Genomic DNA, 26,172 nt, shown 5'->3' with positions numbered 1-26,172 from the left:
CTGCAGTAACTTGGGAAACTAAACCAGTTTGGTCACTTGTTGCAGTGCATAGGTGAACTATCAGCTGCCAGTCAAACTGCAAACAAACAGTTGATCGCTGTTTGAAATAATACACCGTCCCACTGTATGCTCATGTGCTGCAGCCTTCATTTGGTTACTGCAGGTCGCTCGCAAATAGAGCAACCAGAATTTGCAACATAGACCTGGCTCTTGCGTCGTCTTGTAGTGTCATTCACTTTGATATTTTTTCATTGCGTCACTGCGTTTGTCTCTGTAAATGATTACAAAGATTGATTATGATCATAATCACGCAGGAATGTTTTAGAAGTATTTACTACTGGCAAAGTAGGCCACAAAATCCTTCCTGAAATTCAGCAGCCTGCACAAAGGAAGCAACCCAACTTCCTGCTTGCATGGATATGCACTCAAGTTTTTATACCTGATGGATTTTTGAAATGCACTAGTGTTAGAGGAAGTTACTTTTAAAAGTAATGCATTACACTATAGTGTTACTCCTTAAAAAAAGTAACTGATTGGATTACTTAGTTACTTTTTATATAAAGTAATGCGTTAGGATACATTTATGCTACTTTTTCCTCATCCAGCCTGGATTTATTTTTTTCTCTTCAGCAATTAAAAAAATGAAATACAAATGCTTTATCTAAAGTATTGTGTTACTTTTACTAGTTACTTGAAAAAGTAATCCAAGTTACTCAAATGCAAAATGTAATCTAAAAATATTTCTTCTATCTTTCAGCCGTCTGCATCTCAACAAGAAGACTACAGAAAAGGTGCCATACAGCAAACTGGCTGGTGTGTCGCTGCTGAAGCCCCTCAAGGGTGTAGACCCCAATCTCATAAACAATCTGGAGACGTTTTTTGAGCTGGACTATCCTAAGGTACCATTGTTTAAACTCTTTGACCTTGTTGTTGCTTGTGCTGCTATTTCAAGTTGCTGACAGTCAAGTTGTTATTATATGCATTTGCTATTATGTGTTTGAAAAACCCTTAGTTAGAAAACTCCAGGGCGTAACTCATCCTGACCTGTATTTGCTACGGACAGAAATTGTGCAGCTTGAAGAGAGATGTGCTATTACCTTCCATGCAGTCAAACGGGTAGACAAATTAAAGTGTAGATTTAGAATTTAAAGGGATAGTTCACCCAAAAATGAAAATTTGATGTTTATCTGTTTACCCCCAGGGCATCCAAGATGTAGGTGACTTTGTTTCTTCAGTAGAACACAAACTAAAATTTTTAACTCGAATGTTTGTCAGTCATATAATGGCAGTCAGTGGGATCCACGGCTTTGAGAGTCAAAAAAACATACAAAGACAAAACCAAATTAAACCATGCGACTCATGACGACACATTGAGGTCTTAAGACACAAAACAGTCGGTCTTCACAAGAAACTGAACAGCAGTCAGTGTGTGACCTTAGTTCGTTCTGGAAAAAACATAGGCACAGGTGATGATTTCAGTAGTACTTTATCCCCCTCTGGGTCTCTAAAATCATCAGGGGAAAAATGATCGCTGCAGCCCCTCCATGCTTTTAGTAACTTCATGGGAGCATTGATATCCAGCCGAAGAGCAAGCAACCATAACTTCAGTCGATCAGGCTTAAAAGTTGGAAGTTGGTGAAAAGTCAACACACCCGGATGAGTTTGTGCAAGCAAGCATAATCTTTTAGTTTTTAATCCATTGTAACAATCAAAATAAGCACAAGTAATGACCATTTTAAGCAGCTGTTGTACCCACAATCTCTGTGCACTTTGTAAACAATGAGTCCACGCATGCATCTACTATGTGAGAGCACGTTGACGTGTCACGCACCAGCTGTTGTGAACGTGCTCAAGACAGTTGGACATTGTGGTGGATAAGAGGTCAAAAATGATATAAACACTGTTCAGTTTCTTACACAGACTGATTGTTTCATGTCTTAAGAACTCAATGTATCGTCACGAGCCGCAGGGTTTAATTTGATTTGTCTGTATGTTTTTTTGACTCTCAAAGCCGACTGCAACGGTTTAAGTTAAAAATCTTAATTTGTGTTCTACTGAAGAAACAAAGTCACCTACATCTTAAATGCCCTGGGGCTAAGCAAATAAACGTCAAATTATCATTTTTGGGTGAACTATCCCTTTAATAGCTTTTTTAAAACTAAAAGACAATGATAGGTTGCCAGATTTATTAAAAGCTTGCGCCAGCACAAACTGTCTTTTGGCATTAAAATAGTACTGTCAAGATTTACTAAAGACGCTCAGTGATTAATTACCACTTAAAGAAGGCATGGAAAAGGGCAGTTATTTTTGCGCCTGACCTTACTACAAGACGGCAGAAAGCGCATCCTGTTTGCTTGAATTATTTTACAAAAGCACAACTTTTCGTTGTTATTGTGAGTGCACACAAATAAACAGAGTCTTGACAGATTCGAAAGATGTATTACTCTCATCTTTATGACCAGAAATAGAGTATTTTAAGAGCAAGTGGCCGCACCGGTGCCTCCTCCTGTCATGTAGTAAGCGTGCTCTTATTCAGCTTCCAAACTCTGCACAGACACTTCAGTAGCGCATAGTTTACTATGTTACCATTAGATTGAGCGGCAATGTAAAGTTGCTACTATGTACACATTTTAGGTGATAGCCATATTTGAGGTTGATGATTGATAGTTGAGCGTTTGGATGTCCTGCCCGATCTACTACATTACCACATAGACCAGCCGTTAACGAGCTGCCAGTCGCAAACTGTGTTTTTTTTTGTTTTTTTTTCCTGCAACAGATAAAATTTTGGTCGACCAAGCTTTTTCTCATCAAATATTAGGAGGCACCCCCTAGAATATACTGTACGTTATTGTATTTATATCATTTCTGTTTTTTTAGCCTTTACCAACACCTGCTCTCTCACACATCCTGTCAACCACTGGCATGGCCTTTTGTCAGGTTTGCGTGAGATTGTGACCTTTTAAGGACTGTCTTAATTCATGAAGCACAATCTGAGTAGTCTGATTTAGTTTTTTAACATTTGACACAGCTTAGTTAAGTCTTTCCATTGTTGAACATGCAACCTGTGTTTGATTCATTTCTGTGAGTTCTGTGAATATCTTAAGTCTTAAGACTAAACATACTGTAGAGTTAGAACCAATTCTTTCTGTTTTAGATTGAACTAAAAGTAGTTCAGTGTCAAGATACTGCGTTTCTTAGCTGCCCTAGTTTTTAGGTTGCAAATATTTCATCAATGTGGTGAAACTGTGCTCCAATTCACAACTTTCGCAACACTACATGTGTACTTGATAGGTGGCATATGTGGGACTTCCTGTAGAGTCTGTGGTGTTGCGTCAAAGTGGTCATGAGAGATATGCGTTTAAATTCTCATCATGTTTATGGAAAAAAACGTGATTAGCCCACCAGGTGTTGGTGGGTCGCTCTTTGCGCCCTGATGATTGAGATGCTATAATCCTTGGGTAGGCGTGATGGCATTTATCTGTTAAACACTGCTGCTGTTTCCCGCATTGCTGTCATTTATGCGTCATGTGCGGCTTGGTTTATGTTTGCTGCAGATCTTTCTTGCTTGTGGCTAGAGTCAGACAGCGTTGCTGGGATGTTTTAAAAAACAGAGGCCTGAATTGTAGCAGGCCACCAACATAGAAAGCAGGAGATGATGATACAAGGATGAAACAAAACAAAACAAAATTCCCAGAAGTACCGCATGCTTTGCTTTTATGTAAATAAAGTGTATGTTCTCGGTTTACGGAATGTTCCTGTCTGACATTCTTAAGGCACTGACTGGAGAGTCTTATCGGATATTTGAATGGATGTTCACATTTTCCTGGCAAATGTATGTATCCAAAGCCCGTCCCAAATATTTAGGCCTGAGCGTTTTGAAAGGTAAAACTGTACCTTAAGGTACATACAAAACATGTCCAGGGCACATTTTACCCCATAATTATGCAAAAATAAGGCTTTTAGCCTTTTGTCATCATTTCAGGGCAATATTTTAATCACATTAATAATGTTGGATATTATTGCAATTTTGTAATGTTTTAAAAAGAAGTCTCTTTTGCTCACCAAGACTGCATTTACAGTTGAGGTCAAAAGTTTCCATGCACCTTGCAGAATCTGCTAAATGTTTATTTGACCGAAATAAGAGGGATCATACTAATTGCATGTTATTTTTTATTTAGTATTGGCCTGAATAAGATATTTCACATAAAAGATGTTTGCATATGGTCCACAACTGAAAATAATGGTTCCCTGTTCAAAAGTTTACATGCGCTTGATTCTTAATACTGTGTTGTTACCTAAATGATCCACAGCTGTGTTTTTTTGTTTAGTGATAGTTGTTAATGAGTCCCTTGTTTGTCCCGAACAGTTAAACTGCCTGCTGTTCTTCAGAAAAATTCTTCAGGTCTCACAAATTATGTGGTATTTTGGCTTTTTTGTGTATTTGAACCCTTTCCAACACTGACTACATGATTTTGAGATCCATCTTTTCACAATGAGGACAGCTGAGGGATTCAGGGAGGGTTCAGATGCTCACTGATGCTTGAGAAGGAAACACAATGCATTAAGAGCCGGGAGTGAAAACTTTTGAACATAATGAAGATGTGTATATTTTTATTTTTATTTTTTTTATTTTATTTTTTTTTACATTTAGTACTGCCCTTCAGAGGCTACAGAAGATACTTGTTTCCCAGAAGATGACAAAAGATAAATTTACCCTGATCTTCAAATTCAAATAGTTTTCACCCCCTGGCTCTTAATGGCTCATGTTGTCTTCTGGAGCATCAGTGACCGTTTGAACCTTATGTAATAGTAAAATTAGTAGAGGCTTAATTTTGTTTAAATGAAATATACATACTTTGGGGACGAAATAAGACCTGGATATGTTCTTGTCATGATTCATGAGGTTCAGGATTTGCTAAAGGTGGCGACTGTGTTCGACGGTAATGAAGAGGTTACAGCAGACGTGATGGAAACACGCAGGGTGCGTCCCCTGATAATACGTACTTATCTTTATTGCTGAGCACTGCCACCGTCTAATTACAGTGTTTCTATTTTGCATCGTGACTTGAGCACAAAGCTTTTGATCAAATCACTGATGCTTTTCTAATGAGGAGCTTTTCCAGGTGTGGCTGCTTTGCGAAATAACCCATTTACCGTTGGATGATTGCGCTCTGTTGTAAGCCATCTGTCAGAGCTCCTAAATTAAAAATGAAATTTATCTGGCGTATAATATGCAAATTCCGTGACTCTGAACAGAAAGTCCAGTCCCCTCAATCTCGTGTTTATACTGTAGTAAAAAAAAAAGATTGCTAGTAATGCTATTAGATATGCACTGCATTTGTTTGTATGAACCTGAATCTAATCTGCAGTCTAATATAACAGTGACCGCAAACCCTCATGTTGTTTTAAACCTTTAAAACCTTCATTCATATTCAGAACACGATTAAGATATTTTTGATGAAATCCATTCTGAGCCTGAATAGACACCAATGCAACTGACACATTCAAGGCCCAGAAAGGTAGTAAGGACATCATTAAAATAGTCCATGTGACAGCAGTGGTTCAACTGTATTATTATAAAGCTATAACGAAACAAAAATAACGACTTTTTCAGTAATTTATTCTGTTCTTACCACCTTTCTAGGCATTGAACTTGTCAGCTGCATTGCAAAAAGCTCTCATATTTCATCAAAAATATCTTAATTTGTGTTTCAAAGAATAGTGAAGGTCTTACAGGTTTGGAACGACACGTGGGTAAGTACTTAATGACAGAATTTTTATTTTTGGTTGAACTGTTTCTTTAAGAAAATTAAAAAGTTTTAGACCAACTCTGAAATGAATCAGTCTTTACCAAGTATTTAAAAATAATCAAGTATGTTGCAAATGATGTAACTCAATCAGCTGGGTTTTCTGGGTTAGTCTTTAACGGATTTTCACATTGGACCTTTATTATATTACAGTAAAAATGCTGGACACTGCATTATTTTTAATATCTAAAGCTGTGTAAATTTAAAAACAGAAACACTATCGCAAATCTTTGCACTTGGGTCAGTTTTGGGGCATTTTTAACATGTTTTTACATCAGACTCTGCTGAACTTCATCCCATGAAGTGGAATGTGGAAGTTGACTTTGTAAATGAGTCAAGTTCCACATTATTTTTATATATGAATAAAGAAACCAAAGTGACATGAATAAAGAAACCTAAGTGATGATTCATTGTTTCCTGAGGTCTTCAGCATAACCTGGAGACTTTCACAATGAGTCACAAGTGTATTAAGGTTGAGGTTTCAATAGTTCATTCTACAGTTTAATGCAGATTGTAGTGTTGATGGAGGTGGATGAACCTCCGTTGCTCTTCCTCTGCTCCGCTCAAGGGATTCGGGGCGTGTGATGTGTGTGAAGCGAGATGACGGGGTGCATTATTTCTGCAGTGGTGCATTCAGACGTGCAGCTCTGCAGATGGGACATTCTGCTCTATTTTCCATCTCACAGCTGTTTGAGCTGCACAGATGTTGATTTCCTTCTCCAGCTGCCACTCCTTGTTGGTTTGGAGAAGAAGTTCCCCTCTTTAGGAGCATTCCATTTTAAAGCATCTTCTATGAAAGAATCAGATCTAATTATCAATCTCCCTTTTAAATCATTTTCATCTTAACCAGATTCCAAACCAAGCGATTTCCCTGTCTGCACTGCACGTGAAAATACCAGTGATGCCACACAATCACAACCAATCAGATGTTTTGCATTCAACTTATAGTTCCTTTGATCTGATTGGATAAGTCATGTTCCATTAACTTGTTCATTATCTGTGCTCCTGATGTTTCAGACAGTTTGTGCCGTTTGGAACCTTTTCTCCTTGGTTTAGCTAAAGCAGAACTGAGTAGCATAATATGTTGCTATTATTAGCTTACACTTTTTGATATTGCACAATGTTGAATATTTATGCATGATAATTTCCCCTATTTTTCCGTTTAGATGATGACAGAAGTAAATCTAACGCAAGCTTAAAGTGAATCTGAGGAAAAGCTAACTACTAATGAAATTCTTTATGCTCATATTTTATACTGTACATTATGATGTGATGCCAAAATTAATTTTGAATTATTTTTTAAATTTATTTATTTATTTACACAAAATATTAAAATGAAAAAATAATGAATTGCTTTCAATAGATATGCCAACAGCCTCTTTCACAGCATGTTTTTTCCTGACTTAATTCCTGGGCATTGCTGGCGTTCCACGGAGCTGCAATTTGCATATTTATTTTTGACTTCTGTGGATGATGGATTTGTCAAGACACATACTTTGAGCTTTAGTCCATGAGATTGTATCTGTCTGAATATGTCTGCAGCTCTAGGGCAGTTGTTCCTCTTTTTCAGCATGTGTTCATTCTTGTACAATTTTTTTTTTTTTTTTTTTTTACTGTTCATCAACCACCACCACCAACTCAGTCTGGCCAAAAACAGATGACTTTCTTTTCATTAAAATAAGCTGATTTAACTTAACCATCATCAAATTTCTACTTGTTTTTATTTGTGAAATTTACTGGCGATTTTCAAGTGAAAATTGTTTCAACCTCATTTTTTTCTCAGTGTATTTTCAAATGCATAAAAATGAAAATGTCTGTGGAAAAAAAAAGTAAATAAAAAAACAATATCAATTTTCCACAAGTATTTGTTACAGATATTGCTAAGACTTTACAATAAGGTTTCATTTGTTAACATTAGTTACAGTTGAGGTCAAAGGTTTACAGAATCATTAAAAATGTTAATTATTTTACCAAAATAGGAGGGGTCATACAAAATGCATGTTATTGTTTATTTAGTACTGACCTGAATAAGATATGTCATATAAAAGATGTTTACATATAGTCCACAAGAGAAAATAATAGTTGAATTTATAAAAATGAACCGGTTCAAAAGTTTACACACACTTGATTCTTAATACTGTGTTGTTACCTGAATGATCGACAGCTGTGTTTTTTTTTTTTTTTTTTTTTTTTTGTTTTTTTTTATTAGTGATAGTTGTTCATGAGTCTCTTGCTTGTCCTGAACAGTTAAACTGCCTGCTTTTCTTGAGAAAAATCCTTCAGGTCCCACAAATTCTTCGGTTTTCCAGCATTTTCGTGAATTTGAACCCTTTCCAACAATGTCTGTATGACTTTGAGATCCGTCTTTTCATACTGAGGACAACTGAGGGACTATTACAACTATTACAGAAGGTTCAAACACTCACTGATGCTCCAGAAGGAAACAATATATTGAGAGCAGGGGGTGAAAACTTTTGGAATTTGAAGATCAGGGTAAATTTGACTTATTTTGTCTTCTGGGAAACATGTAACTATCTTCAGTAGCCTCTGAAGGGCTGTACTAAATGAAATAAATATGATATTTAGGCAAAATAAGAGACATATACACATCTTCATTCTGTTCAAAAGTTTTCACCCCCCAGTAAAATATGTATATCTAAATATATAAGCTTTCCATTGTATTGATAAAATTGTCCAAAAGTTCTTAGCAATGCATAATACTAATCAAAAATTAATTTCTGATATGCTTTCGGTAGGAAATTTACAAAATGTCTTCATGGAACATGATCTTACTAATGATACTACTGATTTTTGGCATAAAATAAAAATTGCTAATTTTGACCCATACGGTGTATTGTTGGCTATTGCTACAAATATACTTGTGTGACTTATGAGTTAACTTATCACATTTAGTAATTTAGTCATTTGGACATCAACCAGTGACAAATACATGTATGCAGTTTATCCTTTTGTTCATGAAATATTTTGCCAGGTTATGACTGTTTATGCTTTCAGCTACCAATATAAGTATCACCCTCAGTTCCGATTAACACATACCACACAGTTCAATTGTTGAATTTTTTTTTGCCCAAGTCGCCACAGTGAATCTAGGTGAATACCACAGTGGTTTAGAAAGCATATCATCTGAATATTAGTAAATGTCTCGATCAGCTCAGGCTCCCAGGAATTCAACAAATGACGCACAAAACAGTGGAATGTGATCTGGATGTCATGAGGGCCAGATGTTCAACTGTTAAGAGCCGTTCAGATTTATCACATTTAAAATCTCACCCTCGACAAACTAACGAGCAATGCTAAATGTGCAGCTTGAATAGTAATTTTAAGTTTTTGTGGTAACCAGCTCATTTTGAGTTTGGTTAACCTATAATCAGAGATTATTTCTGGCTTTCGTGCTTACGTGCTGATTAATGCCATCTGCTCTTTGTTCTTAAAAAAACAATCTATTCCCATGCTAATATAACAGAGAGCTGTTTAACATTAGTGTGCCTTAACATGGATATTCAAGAACATGTTTATTTTCTCTAGGAAGAACAACATATTTGCAGTAGCTTTTATCATCACGCTGCTGATTTGAGCGGCGGTTTCATTTTGCATTGCAGTAGTCAGAATCACTGTGTGTCATGGTGGTTTGCCTAGTTCAGTGTTTGTTTGGTCTGTGTGTTCTTTTGAAAAGACACACCTAACCTACAGTATATTGTTGTCTGGTATGTCACTCCCCATTTGGCATCAGCTGAACATCAGCTTCCTTTAAGAGACGGAAATAAGTGTTTTTCTTGGCATCTAAATTTCCTGGAATAGATGTCCAGGCCTCTAAATGTATAATTCTAAGAGGGACATCAGCTCTGGGGGTTTTAAAGTGAGAAACACTGATTGTAACAGACAGTGGAGGTCAGGAAAATGGCTGTTGGTGACTTTAGGAGCATTGGTCTCCTCGCTTTTATCACTAGTTTTGTGTTTGATTGTGATATTGTAGCACAGCTAAGCAGTTGCAGTGTTATCTGATAACCAAACTTCCGTCATTGCAATGTTGTGGCAATGTTGTGGATCTATAGTTGTGTTTTTATATCTGTGGACATGCATTTGTTTAACCTCATTTATCTCCTCATTTGCCCAAGCTAATTTAAAGGCTATTTCAACAGAAGTAAATGAACAGACTCATTTCACTAATTCAGTTCATTTATGTTTACATTCAGTCATTTAGCAGATGCTTTTATCCATAACAACGTACAAATGAGGACAGCAGAAACAATCAAATCAACAAAAGAGAAATAATATGTAAGTGTAGTGACAAGCCCTGGTTAGTCTAACGCAGTACACCTAGCAACGTTTTTAATAATAAACAAACGAAAACAATTAGAATAGAAAAAGAATAGAGAAAGAACAGTGAAAGCTACTGTTAGGGGTCATTTTTTTAATAAACAAAAAAGACGAAAGAATAGAAAAAGAGTACACTAGTTTTAGGGGTCCATTTTTTATTTTTTAATTGAAAGAAAACAAGTAGTTAGAATAGAAATAGAGTCTGCAAGTGTTAGAAGTATTTTTTTTTTTTTTTTTTTTTTAATAATTAAAAAGAAAACTAGCAGATAATAGAAATAGAATAGAGTGCTAGTGTTAGTGGGTCATTTGTTTTATTTTATATTTATTTTTCATTTTCTTTATTGACATTTAATGTAATTTAAACTTTAAAAATGCATTAAAATAAAAAGTCCTTGAACTTGGAAGCAGTAAAACTTCAGTCAAGTCAAGTTTAATTATGTTTCCCCTCGTAAATAAATGTTTCATCATGTATCTGGCTATGTGGTGAATGAAAAAGAACTTTGAGTAAATCGAGGCTTTTACACATGACAGCATTTTATTTGTAGTTTTGTACAACTTTCCCACACTCTACCGGTTCTGCTTCATTTCTTTGTTCTTCTATTGGATTGTATATTGGAGGACTGAATTACAATGTTGCTTTACCGCACCACACTGGTCGAAACCTTATTGCAGGTATTTAAAGGTATTTAAAAAAAATTTAGTTTAAAATGCATGTGACAGTTAGGGGTCGACCGATATGTGTTTTTCAGGGCCGATACAATACCTTTTATTACAGATTGATTAGGCCGATAACCGATATTTTGAACCGATATTCATGTCTGGTGTAAAAATTAAAATTAATGTCAAAATTAAGAATAACAAGGGCTTTGACAAAAAAACTTTCTTTATTGCCTTTTAGTTAATTTAGTACTTTTATTTTACCGATGTTTTAAACCGATATATATATGTCTGGTGTAGAAATGAAAATTAATGTTAAAATTAAGAATAGCAAGGGCTTTGACAAACACTTTCTGTAAATGCTTTTAAGTTATTTTATTGACTTTTAGTTACTTTAGTTCTTTTAAGTTGTTTTACCGATATTTTAAACCGATATATACGTCTGTTGTAAAAATGAAAATTAATGTTAAAATTAAGAACAAGGGCTCTGACAAAAATGTTTTAAAATTGCTTTGAAGTTATTTTATTGGCAAATCGGTTTTGAAAATGATACCAATAACCATAAAAATGCTTAATATCTGCGCCGATAATTGGTCACCCCTTAATGCCAGTTGCATGTGGATTGATTACATATAACTTTAATTATATCTTTTTAAACAAAAATGTAATTTAATTGCTTTAAAATTCAATATTACTTGATAGTTATACAAAGTTATTTTTATTTAAAACATTGAATGTACAATTGACACATTTTTTAATCCAAAATATATGTTTGAAGGTTTTTTTTAAATTAATTTTTAGTTGTTTATGACTTAATAATAATAACCTAATCAAAGCTGTATGAACTGCATTTGTTGTAATGGTTCTAATTTATATAATTTAACATCCCTAAACACAAGCATTTCCTATTTTGCCATTTTCGACACACAAATGTAATGAGATCTAAGATGAATGATGCACACTTGGATTTCCCCTTGCTTTCCAGTTCACCTCTCTCTCACGCTAGTATTCATCTGTTGCATTATTTCACAACCCCATGTTTAGTCTATGATGCTCCCCCATTCGTGACGGGCTGATCTCGGCACAGTTCATCAGAGCTGCTCCTGGTGGCTTGCGCTGGATGTAAATTGGAGGGGCTGTTCCCAGACGCATCTGCGAATGATTGTACGAGAGCCTCCCAGTCTTTCAGCGCAGCACTATTACCCCGCTCGGGGTTACTGTCGCATACACGCATCTCCAAGAGCACAGAAAAGGGCCTTTGTCTTTGGTCCCCTGTGTCCCGCGCCATAGCCATGGCAACATGGTGGCTATGGAGTATTATGAGGTGGCTGGAGGGGAACGGGTGTCTCTTGTCGGAGCGCAGGCCTGTTCTTTCTCACTTTGGCCCTGGTGCGACTCCAAGCCTCAAACAGCCTTCCCTGAAAGCCTTTTGTTATGTGGCCTGCCACGCTTTCTTTGCCGCTCGATTCAATAGAGTGCTGGAAGTTCAGTGTTGTGAGCTCAGAGATCAATAGAAAATCGAGTGACTTTTTTCCCAGCAGCTTTGTGGCTCCTTTGAATTTTCTGATGATTTATAGGGGACATATTCAACTCCTTTATGCCTTTTTTGTTATATTTTTAGCAGATGCTGTTTGCACCCCAGCATCTGTTACTATTTTGAGTTTCATTAGTCTATTCTTTTTAGATTATGGACTAAAAAGTAAACGAATGGGGAAAGTTGTTTTTTTTTTTTTTAAATAATTTTTTTTTAATGAATATTCTTAGTTGGTTATACCAATTTGCATATGATTATATTGTTTTTATTTTTTTTTAAATATATTTTCAGTTTCAAGGTGTTTTTTTTTTTTTTTTTTTTTTTCCAAATTTTTATGATGTTTTATTATTTAAAAAAATTACTTATTTTATACGTTTAAGAATCGGGCCATATGACATTTTTACGACAGCCTGACTTCACTTTGTCATGTCAGTTTATCTGATTTTAGGAGATTTTATCGATTTTTTTTTTTTTTTTTTTTTTTTTTTTTTTTTTTTGACACACAGTCTCCACGTGTGCCACGTGACTTTGATTTACAAACATTTCTCAAATATTTGTAATATTTTAACTGCTTTACTGCATATTTTTTCTTTTTAAAAAAATTGTCAAACCACTTTTTATTTCATAAAAATGTTTTTAATGAGCCTGTTTTTGTTTTTATAACGTTAAGATGGTTGTTTATGCCTCAAAAACATCTGAATGGATTGAGAAATTAAAAACAATATTCATTTTCATAAAAACATTAATCATATAAAATGTGTATTCAAGTTGTATGTGCAGTGAGAAGCATTTGTGCATATCATCTGGGAAATATGTAAACAAAGTACATTTTAATTGATTTCCACACAAAAAATCTATTTCATAATTCTAATATAATATTACATAATGGATATCATATTATGTAATATATAATACATAATGTATTTTATATAATACATTGTTAGATATTATATATTTATCCAATTTTTTGCTGCACATCATTTGCATTTTCTTAAAAATGCAAGTTATTTTAAATGCAAAATGCAAATAATGTTCTAAATGTACTAAAACTGCCATGAAGAAAAATTACATTAAGAAAAAAAACTGTATTTGGCACATTAAGTGCATTTAACACATTACCTGTTGTTACCTATATTAAAGGGGCAACATATATCACCCCTCTAATCCCGCATTCTTCCCTAATTTTACCCCAACATGTATATTTGCATGCTCACTCTCTAGCTGACTTATTTTGATAGATATACGTTGACTACTCTCGGTTAGCCAGATAATGGACACCAAAATGCCCTGAAATGCTACTTTGGCAGAGTCATACATGTAGTGGCAGATAATGCTGTTAATATGCAACTTTTATAGCGTACTACTACACACAGTATCAAATTTATGGCTAAGATGAATCACAACAGGCCTCTGTCAATCGGCTACTGATAACCAGTGCTAATTGAATCTGGGTGCAAATAGTCACTCTTTGTTGGTTTGTTTTAATTAATAATTTATTGTAATTATCTTGTTTTTGCTTAATTTCTATTATTTAACTTTTTTCCACTGTCTCACAATTTGCAGTGTATACAGTTGAGGTCAAAAGTTTACATACACCTTGCAGAATCTACAAAATGTCAATTATTTTACCAAAATAAGAGGGATCATATAATGCATGTTGTTTTTTTGTTTTTTTTAGTACTGACCTGAATAAGATATTTATATTTACATAAAAGATGTTTACATATAGTCCACAAGAGAAAATAATAGTTGAGTTTATAAAAAGGACCCCTTGATGGATTCTTAATACTGTGTTGTTACCTAAATAATTATCCACAGCTGTGTTTTTTTTGTTTAGTAATAGTTGTTCATGAGTCCCTTGTTTGTCCTGAACAGTTAAACTGCCTGCTGTTCTTCAGAAAAATCCTTCAGGTCCCACAAATTCTTTGGTTTTTCAGCATTTTTGTGTATTTAAACCCTTTCCATCAATGACTGTATGATTTTTAGATCCATCTTTTCACACTGAGGACAACTGAGGGACTATTACAACTATTACAGCAGGGTTCAAACACTCACTAATGCTTCAGAAGGAAACACGATGCATTAAGAGTTGGGGGGTGAAAACTCTTTGAATTTGAAGATCAGGGTAAATTTAACTTATTTTGTCTTCTGGGAAACATGTAAGTATCTTCTGTAGCTTCTGAAGGGCAGTATTAAATGAAAACAACATGATATTTTGGCAAAATAAGAAAAATGTACACATCTTCATTCTGTTCAAAAGTTTTCACCCCCCGACTAACTTAATGCATCGTGTTTCTTTCTGATGCATCAGTGAGCATTTGAACCTTCTGTAATAGTTGTATATGAGTCTCTCAGTTGTCCTCAGTGTGAAAAGATGGATCTCAAAATCATACAGTCATTGTTGGAAAGGGTTCAAATACACAAAAATGCTGGAAAACCAAAGAATTTGTGGGACCTGAAAGATTTTTCTGAAGAACAGCAGGCAGTTTAACTGTTCAGGACCAAACAAGGGACTCATGAACAACTTTTATTATTTCAATTAATTCGACATGCTTTTTGATTAATAAAATGTACCCATTAAAACATCGAGCAAAATTAAAACGGAAAAAACTGAATTTAGAAAATAATAAAACGTATTTCATAAGGCTGTATATAAATGTTTTTCCATCATATAGCCTCCATTAATTGTATCAGCAGTCAATATTTGGCCATTTTGACCTCAACATGTCTTCCTCACAATTATAAACAGGTATAGAGCTTGAATCGCATCTTAGAAACCGTAAGTGTATCATTGTGCCAGAATAAATGATGCGTTCTGTTTGACAAACAGACCAAGTTGCTCAAAATTGTTTCTGCTTTTTTTTCACAGTATGAAATTCTTCTGTGTGTCCAAGACCATGACGATCCAGCCATTGATGTGTGTAAAAAACTGCTGGGCAAATATCCCAATGTTGACGCCAGGTTATTTATAGGTAAGCATTTGATTATAATCTGTCTGTTTGCATGTAAAATGAAGCCAATAGCAGAGCAAACTCAGGCAGTGTTGTGCTGAGGTGCGTCTCTCGTCCCTCATGGATTCTGCCGTGTGTGACAGTTTTGTTTAGTCGTGTGCAGGGAAATAAGGGAGTCCCTTAAGAGGAACGCGGCGACCCGCGTGTGCGCCACAACTCAGCTGTGTATATGCAAATGTAGCTCTTGGAGTGGATATTGATTCTTGCTCATTAGGAACAGCTGGTGACTGGAGCGGGTGTCTCTCTGGGGTCCTGTTATCCGCCCCGCTGCCTTTAGCCAGTCTGTTACCACACAAACAGTCGGGGGAGACAGGCTGTCCTAGAGATGTCATCCGCTGCTGCGTATCAAGCTGAAGACATGTTAGAAAACATTTAATGTCGGCGAGGTTGTGTTGCTTTACACATCTCAGAGTCGTTTACACGACCAGCCAATCAGACGGTGGAAAAGCGTGCATTAGTGCCGTCGGAGGCCCAGTCGCCATATGATCTTTAGGCGTTCGGTCCACAAATAAACATCTTCGTGTGACCTTATTCACATCTCTAAAGGGGATTTAAAGAGGATCTGCTTTATTGATGGACGCTAGACCTGTTACATTTTATGTAATTGCTTGATCAATCTAATCTGGAATTCTGGAAAAAGATTGATTTATTTAATCTGAAAAATTCTGTGTGCATTTCAATTTCAAGTCAGATTATTTAATCAAACATACTGCCTTAATCTAATATATAACCTTGCATTTTGATTTAATTAATAATACAATTCAAAGATAATAATAATAATAATTATTATTATTATTATTATTATTATTATTATTATTATTATCATCTTTAAAAGATAATTTAAAGATTTAAGATGTGCATTTTAATTTCAAGTCTAATTCTTTAATCAGATATACTGCATTAATCTAATATAATCATGCATTTATATTTAAATAATAATAATATTTAATGATGATAAATGTTATATAATTGTAATAATAATAATTAATATTATTTTATTAATGTTATAATTATTATTATTATTACTATTAATTAGATTATTATCATTAAAATGTTATCTTTTTTTCATCATTATTATTATTAATTATTAGATTATTGTTAATACCTTTAATTCTTTCTTTATTATTATTATTATTATTGTTATTATTATTATTAATTATTAGATGATGTTGATGACGATGATTACTACAACTTATTATTATTATTATTATTATTATTATTATTATTATTATTATTTAAATGTGTGCATTTTAATCAAATATGCTGCATTAATCTAATATAATCATGATTTTTTTATTTTATTAATTATATTTTATGATGATAATGATGATGATAATATTTATATTTGTATATTATATAATGTAGTTGTTATAATAATAATTTAGATATAAAATAATAATAATAATTAATTATTATTATTATTATTATTATTATTATTATTATTACTACTATTATCTTTAAATATGACTTCTATCAATATGCATTTTAATTGAATATGTTGTTGATGATGATTACTACTACTACTACTATTATTATTATTATTATTATTTAAATATTGCATTTTAATTTCAAGTCAAATTCAGTCAAATATACTGCATTAATCTAATACATAATCTTGATTTTTATTTATTATTATTATTATTATTATTATTATTATTATTATCATCTTTAAATATGACTTCTGTCAATGTGAAATTTTAATTTCCAGTCATAGTTTTTATTATAATTTGAGAGGCAACAGTATGAACGTAATTCACTCCAGTTTCACGTTTCACATTATTTTAAATAAATAGAAATATTGCAAGTGACAGTTAGAAATGTTGCCTTTGGCAATTACCTGAAATAAAATATGTTAAAGTACTAAAACTGAATTTAAAATAAATTAATAAATAAAATAAATTAAAGCTAAATTGAAGTTAAAACAAAACAATAAAATTAAAAAGTAAACTGAAAATATAAAATCTATTTCATAATATTTATAAATACTATAATAGTATATGAATAATAGCACTGATATGGGTTATGATCTCTAGATGAGAACATGGATGGAGATTGTGTGAAATGCAAAAAAATATATATATATATTAAAAAAAAAAACATTATTCATGTAGACTGTGTATCAGTCAGTTTATGTAAAATGTATTCCCTCTTATAACAAGATTGGTCCAAAAGAGAATATTTCATATGTTTTCTAATAATTATCTAATTATCTAATATTTCAGTATCTGGAATATTATTATTCATGTCATTCCACTCTGAAAACATCTGTAACCAAGTCCAAATTTTCAGATGGCGTGATGCAATCATTTACAGCCCAAATGGAAATTATTATTGACTTTTTTTTTTCTCTTTATCTTGTTCTAGGCGGTAAAAAAGTTGGCATCAATCCAAAAATAAATAACTTAATGCCAGCTTATGAAGGAGCAAGGTACGAACTCGTCTGGATCTGTGACAGTGGCATTCGAGGTAAGCCCACATTATCATCTAAAACTATAAACATCAGATTTTTCAGATTGTTATAGTGTTTCAGTGAATTATAAAGATGCAGTTCTTTTAGTCTTGTAAAAAGCATAATGGAAAATGAGCAGGGTGTGTTTTCGTGAGACTGACCTTTGAACAACTGTCCGTGGTCATCATGTTTTAATATTCAACAGTGAAGCCAGACACTCTGACTGATATGGCTAATCAGATGACGGAGAAGGTGGGACTGGTTCACGGCCTTCCTTACGTGGCGGACAGACAAGGATTTGCCGCCACATTGGAGCAGGTCAGCAGCCTTCACTATTGACCTTCCGAATGCTTTATCAGGACAGTGTTGAAGACATTTGTCATCTGGATTTGGCTCTGGAAAACTTTTTATTAGATGCTTGTGAACATGTCATTGCTTATTGTGCTTTGTTGCTAGTAGAGACTCCAAACTTGAAATGGGACACCATATGGTGTAGTTCCTCTGAACTTTATGAAAGCTCTTATGCTAAATCAGTGCAGTATTAAAATTCATTAACTGCTGGCAATATTGATTTATTCATGAAGTTTTTTTTTAAAGCTCCAATCACTAATCGTCTCTCAGTCAAATAAATGTTACGCTGTTGTGGTAGATGAGCCATTAAATTAAATAGACGTTACAAAACAGACTTACAAGTCAATATATTAGCATGTTAAACTGACAGCTCCGCTAATAAATAATTGGCAGGAGTGTTTACGCGCGCAATGCGACTGTTAATGCGTCAAATCTTTCGAGATTAATTATGTGAAGTGTAAACACTGTCCCGTGTGAAATCCTGCAGGTTTATTTTGGAACGTCACATCCTCGCTCCTACATCTCGGCCAATGTAACGGGAATCAAGTGCGTCACGGGGATGTCGTGTCTCATGAGGAAGGACATCCTGGACCAGGCCGGTGGGCTGATTGCATTCGCTCAGTACATCGCTGAAGATTACTTCATGGCCAAGGCCATCGCAGACAGGTTCGCCAAACTGATTAAATATTTAAATACTTTTGAAATCACAGTCCATTTCATTTTCTTTAAAGGAGTAAATAAACTAGAATTGTTTTTCACTCACTCTAATGTTGTTCCAAAACTCTGGCTTTATTTCTTCTTTGAAACACAAAAGGAGATATTTAGCAGAATGTTCACACCGCTCTTTTTCCATACAATTAAAGTGAAGGGTATTAAGACTTGTATGGCTTAATATAACATAAATGATGTCTCTTATTGAAATGCGTAGTAGAAAACCCATGAAAGATTTGTTATTTAAAAAAATCAACATTGTTATATATATTTTGGGCTTAGGTGCCATTGTTTTGATGGTGTCAAATGGTTGCGCTCGGTGGGCTACTGGTGCTACCTGTTGCTATTTTTACTACAACACAATTCAGAACGTGAAATACTGATACAATGCCATAGCTACTGGATATAAGCGTAGGCTTAAAGGTGAAGTCCATTTCCAAAACAAAGATTCACATATAATTCACCCCCTTGTCATCCAAGATGTTCATGTCTGTCTTTCTTCAGTTGTAAAGAAATTGTTTTTTGAGGACAATATTTCTGTATTTTTCTCCATATAATGGACTGATATGGTGCCCCGAGTTTAAACTTCCTTTAAGCTTTAAAGGATCCAGAATGCCGAGGAAGAAGGGTCTTATCTAGCGTAACGATCAGTTATTTTCATTTTTAAAAAATACAGTTTAAATGGGGGTAAATTATTTGTAAATTTTTGTTCTCCTTTAAACCAAATGCCTTACCATTGTTTTTTTTCCCACAAGGAGTCTAAACGTCTCTGAATATCGAGTGAAATCCGCACTGAGAAACTCCTTCAGTGGCTGCGGCGTCATGACAAGCGTCTGTATGTTTATATCCTGTCAGGATGGCATCTAGCGTTTCTTGTCTCTGCAGTTTGTAAGGTCTTTCAGTAGTTGTGGTCTACCAAAAGCCTCAAAGGCATCATGGCTGAAGTGGAGAGAACAAAGACGCAGGGCTTTAGGAAGTTTTATTCGTCCTTAGGCATCTTTTCTCCTCTTCTTATCGCTAGGAAAGCAGTGGAGACTTACATCACTTCTCTTGTTGCCCTTCGTCTGAAAATTACAACCAAAAGCCGCACAGTGTGATCATTGTATCAGTATTTTCCGAGTTGTTTTGCTGAAAAATAGCAGCAGGTAGTGGCAGTAGCTCACCGAGTGCAACCATTTCACGTATTCGAAATAATGGTGCCCCCCATAGTCCAAATTATGTATAAAACGATGTGGATTTTTTAAATAGCGTAAATCTTTCACGTTTTCTACTCATACTTTAATACGAGATATCATTTGTTATATTTCATCTTTTCATACAATAGCATTTAGTATGTCGTTTATTTTTTTGTATACAAAAATGTAATGTACTGTCTATTTCAAGCTTGACAAATTATGTGGAAAGGATCATCTCTAGTTCATATGGGTGTGGAGCAACATGAGAGTGAATAAATCATGACCAAATGAACCAAATATTCCTTTAATGTGTGTTCAGAATCGCATCTCTCAGCCTCGGCTGAAATGTCCTTTATTTGCCAGTTCAATGATGTGGTGTTTCTCTTGCAGAGGATGGAAATTTTCCATGGCAACACAGGTAGCCATGCAGAATTCTGGCTCGTACTCCATTGCACAATTCCAGTCTCGCATGATCAGGTACGGCAGTTGTTCAATCAGCTTTTCATGTTCGGTAGTGAAGCCAATCTGTTTTCCTGATGGGGCCACCTCCGGTGCAGTGATGAGACTGGGTTATTTGTGTTGCTGTTTGCAATTTTCTGATAGTGTTGCAGATGTATTCCTATGGAAGTCCATGTCCGAATTAAAAAAAGAAAAATGATATAATATAGTGATATAAACTCATAACTGCAAGAAATAAAGTCAGAATTGCAAAATAAAAACTTGAGATTCTGAATTTTTTTTCCTCAGAATTCTGAGAAATAAAGTCACAATTCCAAGAAATAATGTCGCAATTCCAAGATATAAAGTCGCAGTTCTGAGAATAAAGTCAAAATTGCAATTTAAAAACTTGGGATTCTTTTTTTTCTCACAATTGTGATACAGACTCGCAATTCTGACCTTTTTTTTCAGAATTCTGAGAAATAAAGTTGCAATTCTTAGAAATAGTCGCAATTCCGAGAAAAAAGTCAGAATTCCGAGGATTCCAGAGTTCTTTTTTTCTCAGAATTGTTTAATATAAACTCAAAATTGCAAGAAATAAAGTCTAAAGACTTTTGTTTTTGCTCAGAATTCCAAGAAATAGTCACAATTCTGAGAAATAAAGTCACAATTCCGAGAAATAACATCGCAATTCCAAGAAATAAAGTCGCAATTCTGAGAAATAAAGTCAAAATTGCAATTTAAAAACCTTTTTTCAGACTCGCAATTGACTTTTTTTCTCAAAATTCTGAGAAATAAAGTTGCAATTCTCAGAAATACTCGTAATTCCGAGAAATAAACTCAGAATTCCGAGAATTCCAGAATTCTTTTTTTCTCAGAATTGGTTAATATAAACTCAAAATTCTGAGAAATAAAGTCAGAATTGTGGGATAACTTTTTTTTTTTTTTTTCATAATTTTTAGAGAATTGTGAGTTTATATCTCGCAATTCTGACTTCATTTCTAAGAATTACACGTTTATATCTCACAATTCTGAGGAAAAAAGTCTGAATTGAGTTTATATCACAATTCTGAGAAAAAAAGTCAGAATTATGGGTTGTAAATTCGCAGTTGCCAGAAAAAGTCAGAATTGTGAGATAAAAAGTCTTTAAAGCAATTACTTTTATTTTTTTATTCAGTGGTGGAAATGGACTTCCATAGATTCCTGCCTTTTAATTGCATCTTCGCATTTCTTGTATAGATTTTGTCCATCTTTATTTAAATGATGTTTATCAGAATAAGCTATCCTGCTATAAGACATGATGTTGTCTTGTGGCTTGATGGTACCATTTCCCATTTTGTGCTGCAAAAAACTACAGAGTTTCTCCTAAACATCTAACTGTTATCTGCTCTTAATAGGTGGGCCAAGCTCAGAATCAACATGCTGCCGGCCACCATCATCGAGCCCATCTCCGAGTGCTTCGTGGCCAGTCTTGTCATCGGTTGGGCCGCCCACCATGTTTTCCGCTGGGACATCATGGTGTTTTTCCTGTGCCATTGCCTGGCCTGGTTCATTTCGGATTACATCCAGCTGAGAGGAGTACAGGTAAGACACAGCAAACAGCAAATTTGCATTCGGCTTTGTTCCGAAAACCATTTTTGACGATCCAATCAATTCCCAAACGATAAAATCAAGCCTAGCCCAATTTCATTCTAGGTTTAAATCCAATCCCACCCTCATTCTTCTTTGAAATATCACATTTCTGAGGAAACATTGGCTGTTTCTTCCTTGACCTCCAATCAACTCTCTGAGGAAATTCTATAATCAGATGTTTGTCGATTATTGTTCTAATTCTACTCCTTTTCCTCAAAGGGCGGTCCTCCATCCTTCTCCAAGCTGGACTACGCAGTGGCCTGGTTCATCAGGGAGTCCATGACAATTCAGATTTTCTTGTCTGCTCTTTGGGACCCCACCATCAGCTGGAGGGCGGGACGCTACCGATTGCGTTGCGGAGGCACGGCGGAGGAAATCTTGGATGTTTAAATGGCACCGTGTGCCTCGGACTATGCGCTGGTGTGAACATGGACACAGAACTGCAAGAAGACGTGGGCGCAGATGGACAAACAAACTGCAATTTTTGTTTCATTTGGGTTTTATTCCAACTTCTGATAGTTTTTAACCTGTGACTTTAGCAAATAGATTATTTATGTCCTCGGTGCTTTTTGTTTTGTTTTCCTGTGCGGTCTCTTGATAATCGAGACCTTGTTCTAGATGAGCCAAAAGTTATGAATGGGAGAAGAACTTGGCGAGGAGGCACTTCGGCCTCAGTAACCTTGATAAAAACGTATCTAGTTTTTTTGTTTGTTTTTTTTTAAAAGTCCTCGCAACATGTTTAGTGGTGGTTTAACAACTGTGTTTCGTGACATGTCCATTTTATAATGAGTTTGGATGAGCGGTACAGTTTTTAACGATAATAGTGGGCCGGAAAATGACTGAAGCCTGTTATAATGGCACTAGCGCATGAATGGATCACTTGCTTATCAGTGTTGCTCTCAACATACAGCACTCTTGCCATATTTTATACATTTTGGGACTTAGCTCGAAAACGGATCCACTCAGGTCCATTTTATGTTTACTGGACAGAGCAATATCTTCTGTAGAGGTTATTCATAGGGAATTGTGGTCGATCAATCTTAAAACGACTTCTTTGCATTCTCCCTGCAGTATTCGAGCGCAAGGTTTACTCCTCACCATGAACCCTGCAGATTTAAACGCATGTCTTAGTGCCATTTGAAGAGCAAGCGGTTTTATTTTGGCATCTTTAACGGCTTTTCTTCAAGGTCTTCTATCTTCCCGTGCTTCGTTCTCTGCGGTAGCCGCTCTCGTACCAGGATCAGGGTTTGCTAAAACACATTTCCTGCCCTGCCGCTGTTTTGTTTGAGAAGCTGTCAGTATTTTCCTGATGTTTGACTGGATTTTAAATGCATAATTGTCCAAACATTTCATCCGATGCCATTTCAGTTGTCCATTAAACCAAATTCTGGTTACGCAATGAGTTTGAGAAGTTAAAGTTACTTGAAACAATTTGGCATGAGTGCATGCATTTACACTGATACATTTCAAAATATTAGTCGCACAGTGAGCTTTTTGGCTCTGCTCATTTTCCAATAACGTATATATACTCTTACAGTCAAACAGTGTTCACGAAACAATTGACATTCTTCTCCATCTTCCCTTTTTTTCCCGCGGTTGTTTCTTGAGGAACTGCTTGTTTCTGTTTTTGCCAGCACTTTCTGCATTTTCCTCATTTCTTGACTCTATGCGTTCATAAACCATGGCGCTGATGGTGAAGAACCCACGCCAGCACTGGCAGTATTGTTTCAACCCATAACATTTGATTCAGAAATTCCATCAGCTGCCAGTTATGAAGTACTAAATGCTGTTTTCACCCGAAGCCAACCCTCCATGGTTTGTGTTTTTGTTCTGGTTTATTATTTCTAATCTGAAATTAGAGCACTTTTGGGCTGACCATTGGAAATAAATTTGTGTTTTGTGCATGAGGCCACAAAATAAACGCCATTTGTTTGTAACATGGCATTTTGAAGTATTAACAGTTAGGGATCAATCAATTAGCAATAATCATATACATTAGGGCTGTGAAACAAAAGCAAGCTCTATGTCCAGTTATAATAAACATTTCAGATTTTGTTGACCGTTACACATTGATCATACCTCAGTGGGCCTCATTCATTATACACAAACAGTTTTTGCAAAAAACATTCTTACGTAAACTATATGGAATTAGTTTGTGAAACCATTACACTACCAGATGTTTTTGAAAGATGTCTCTTCTGCTCACCAAGCCTGCAATTATTTGATCCAAGGTACAGAAAAAACTGTAAAAATTTGAAATATTTTTACTATTTAAAATAACTCTTTTCTATTTGAATATTTTTTAAAATGTAATTTATTCCTGTGATTCCAGAGCTGAATTTTTAGCATCATTACTTATCACATGATCCTTCAGAAATCATTCTAATGTTCTAATATTTTTTTAACATTATAAATGTCCTTATCATCACGTTTGACCAGTTTAAAACATCCTTGCTAAATAAAAGTATTAATTTCTATCATTTCTTTGACTCAAAACTAAATGGTATAGTGTATAATATTACAAAACTTTTTATTTCAGATAAATGATGATCTTTGGATCTTTCTATTCATCAAAGGAACCTGAAATGGTGGTGATGTTTCTTGAACAGCAAATCAGCATATTAGACTGATTTCTGAAGGGTCATGTGACTTTAGTAATGATGCTGAAAATGTAGCTTTGATCACAGGAATAAATTACATTTTAAAATATAATCAAATAGAAAACAGTTATAGTAAAATAGTAAAAATATTTCACAATTTTACTGGTTTTGCTGTACTTTAAATCAAATAAATGCAGGCTTGGTGAGCAGAAGAGACTACTTTAAAAGCATTAAAAATCTTTTGACTGGTAGTGTACATTGAATAATTCTAGTATTGGAATTGGTTTTACTAAATATTCAATTAAAGGTTTTATGAATTATTCAGTTAAGTGTGCAGATTATGCAAATGAGGTTTTGTGAATTATTCCAATAATTCTTTCGTAAATTGCTGCATCAATTTCATGAATTCTTGCATTAAAATAGTTGCATTAGATTGAACAATTAGTTAACCATTCTGGCATAAATGATTGAACTTAGAACACTGAATGGTTTCAGTAAAGGTCATTACTTAAGAATGTTTTTATGAATGACTGGCAAATTCATCTGTTTTTGAAAAAGGCCCGATGTGTTGTAATTCTTCACCACTGGTAAAACCGAATGCACCTTTGCATGAACATGTGACTGAGGTCAATTTGAAACACCACAACAGAAACTTTTAACATTTTATTTAGGGAAGGGGAAAGCTGGCTTTTTCTGCAACTGCTCTTCAAGTTCCTCTTTTTGACTTTCAACCGTGTCTGCTTATACATGTTATATATGTGAAATATTGTGTCAAAAAAAAACTTCACCTCATTTACGAAAAGTCTACAATGCACTGTATATTTCCCCTTTAGACTTTTCCCCTCTTCGTGTGGCTGTGAGAGAATGCTGCTGAGAGCGTGTTTGCAAAAATATTGCCTTTTTTGATAAGTCAATTCTGAAAGGATTGTATTATCGTCACATTCTGTGGGGAACTGGACTTTTTTTTTTTTTCCCATAAGTGTACAGTTGTATGTTTGTCAGATGAACGTTTTGTGAACGACTGGTGACCTGTATGGTGCCGTGTGGATATTCGAAACCGGTTGAGAAATTCAGTCTGCATCAACCGTATTGGGATGCATTTACAGGATCTGAAAGAATATGGTAGCGAGCTGCCTAGACGGTCTAAAAATGTCTTGAGACGAAGCTAATTTGAGTTTTAAGTGTCATATCCTGTGCATTTAACATGACTGCATCTCATTTAAATGATCTTTTTTAAGCATTGGCGAGCAAGAAACTACTGCTTCGTGTTTACCATACGGTCATCAGTCAGATTAGAAAAAAAGTCTAGTTGTGATCCACCGCTTTTATGTGCTTTTATTTTATTTTTTATTTTTTAAAGAACATGTACAGTCTATTTATGAAGTTTGGTTGATATCCATTACGTACACTGCTTCCTAAGGCTTAATTTATCATCAAGTTGTACATTTTTGTTATTCCCTATACGAGTT

General features: G+C 34.7%; 1 protein-coding gene across 1 annotated transcript in view; it reads left to right on the top strand.

The window, feature by feature from the left end:
• ugcg (UDP-glucose ceramide glucosyltransferase) overlaps window positions 1–25,894 on the top strand; it is a 34,222-nt gene extending 8,328 nt beyond the window's left edge. The window contains exons 2-9 of the mRNA XM_051120897.1: window positions 758–899; window positions 15,206–15,308; window positions 17,712–17,813; window positions 18,002–18,114; window positions 18,635–18,813; window positions 20,424–20,510; window positions 21,869–22,055; window positions 22,323–25,894. Of these exons, the coding sequence (XP_050976854.1) occupies window positions 758–899; window positions 15,206–15,308; window positions 17,712–17,813; window positions 18,002–18,114; window positions 18,635–18,813; window positions 20,424–20,510; window positions 21,869–22,055; window positions 22,323–22,493 (1,084 nt within the window). The 3' untranslated portion in view covers window positions 22,494–25,894. The remainder of the gene's footprint in view (window positions 1–757; window positions 900–15,205; window positions 15,309–17,711; window positions 17,814–18,001; window positions 18,115–18,634; window positions 18,814–20,423; window positions 20,511–21,868; window positions 22,056–22,322) is intronic.
• The last annotated feature ends 278 nt before the right edge of the window (window positions 25,895–26,172 follow it).

This window comes from Labeo rohita, chromosome 10 (genome assembly GCF_022985175.1).
Source record: "Labeo rohita strain BAU-BD-2019 chromosome 10, IGBB_LRoh.1.0, whole genome shotgun sequence".
NCBI lineage: Eukaryota > Metazoa > Chordata > Actinopteri > Cypriniformes > Cyprinidae > Labeo > Labeo rohita.
The sequence above is the reverse complement of the archived record's forward strand: the minus strand, read 5'-3'. Positions and strand labels throughout refer to the sequence as shown.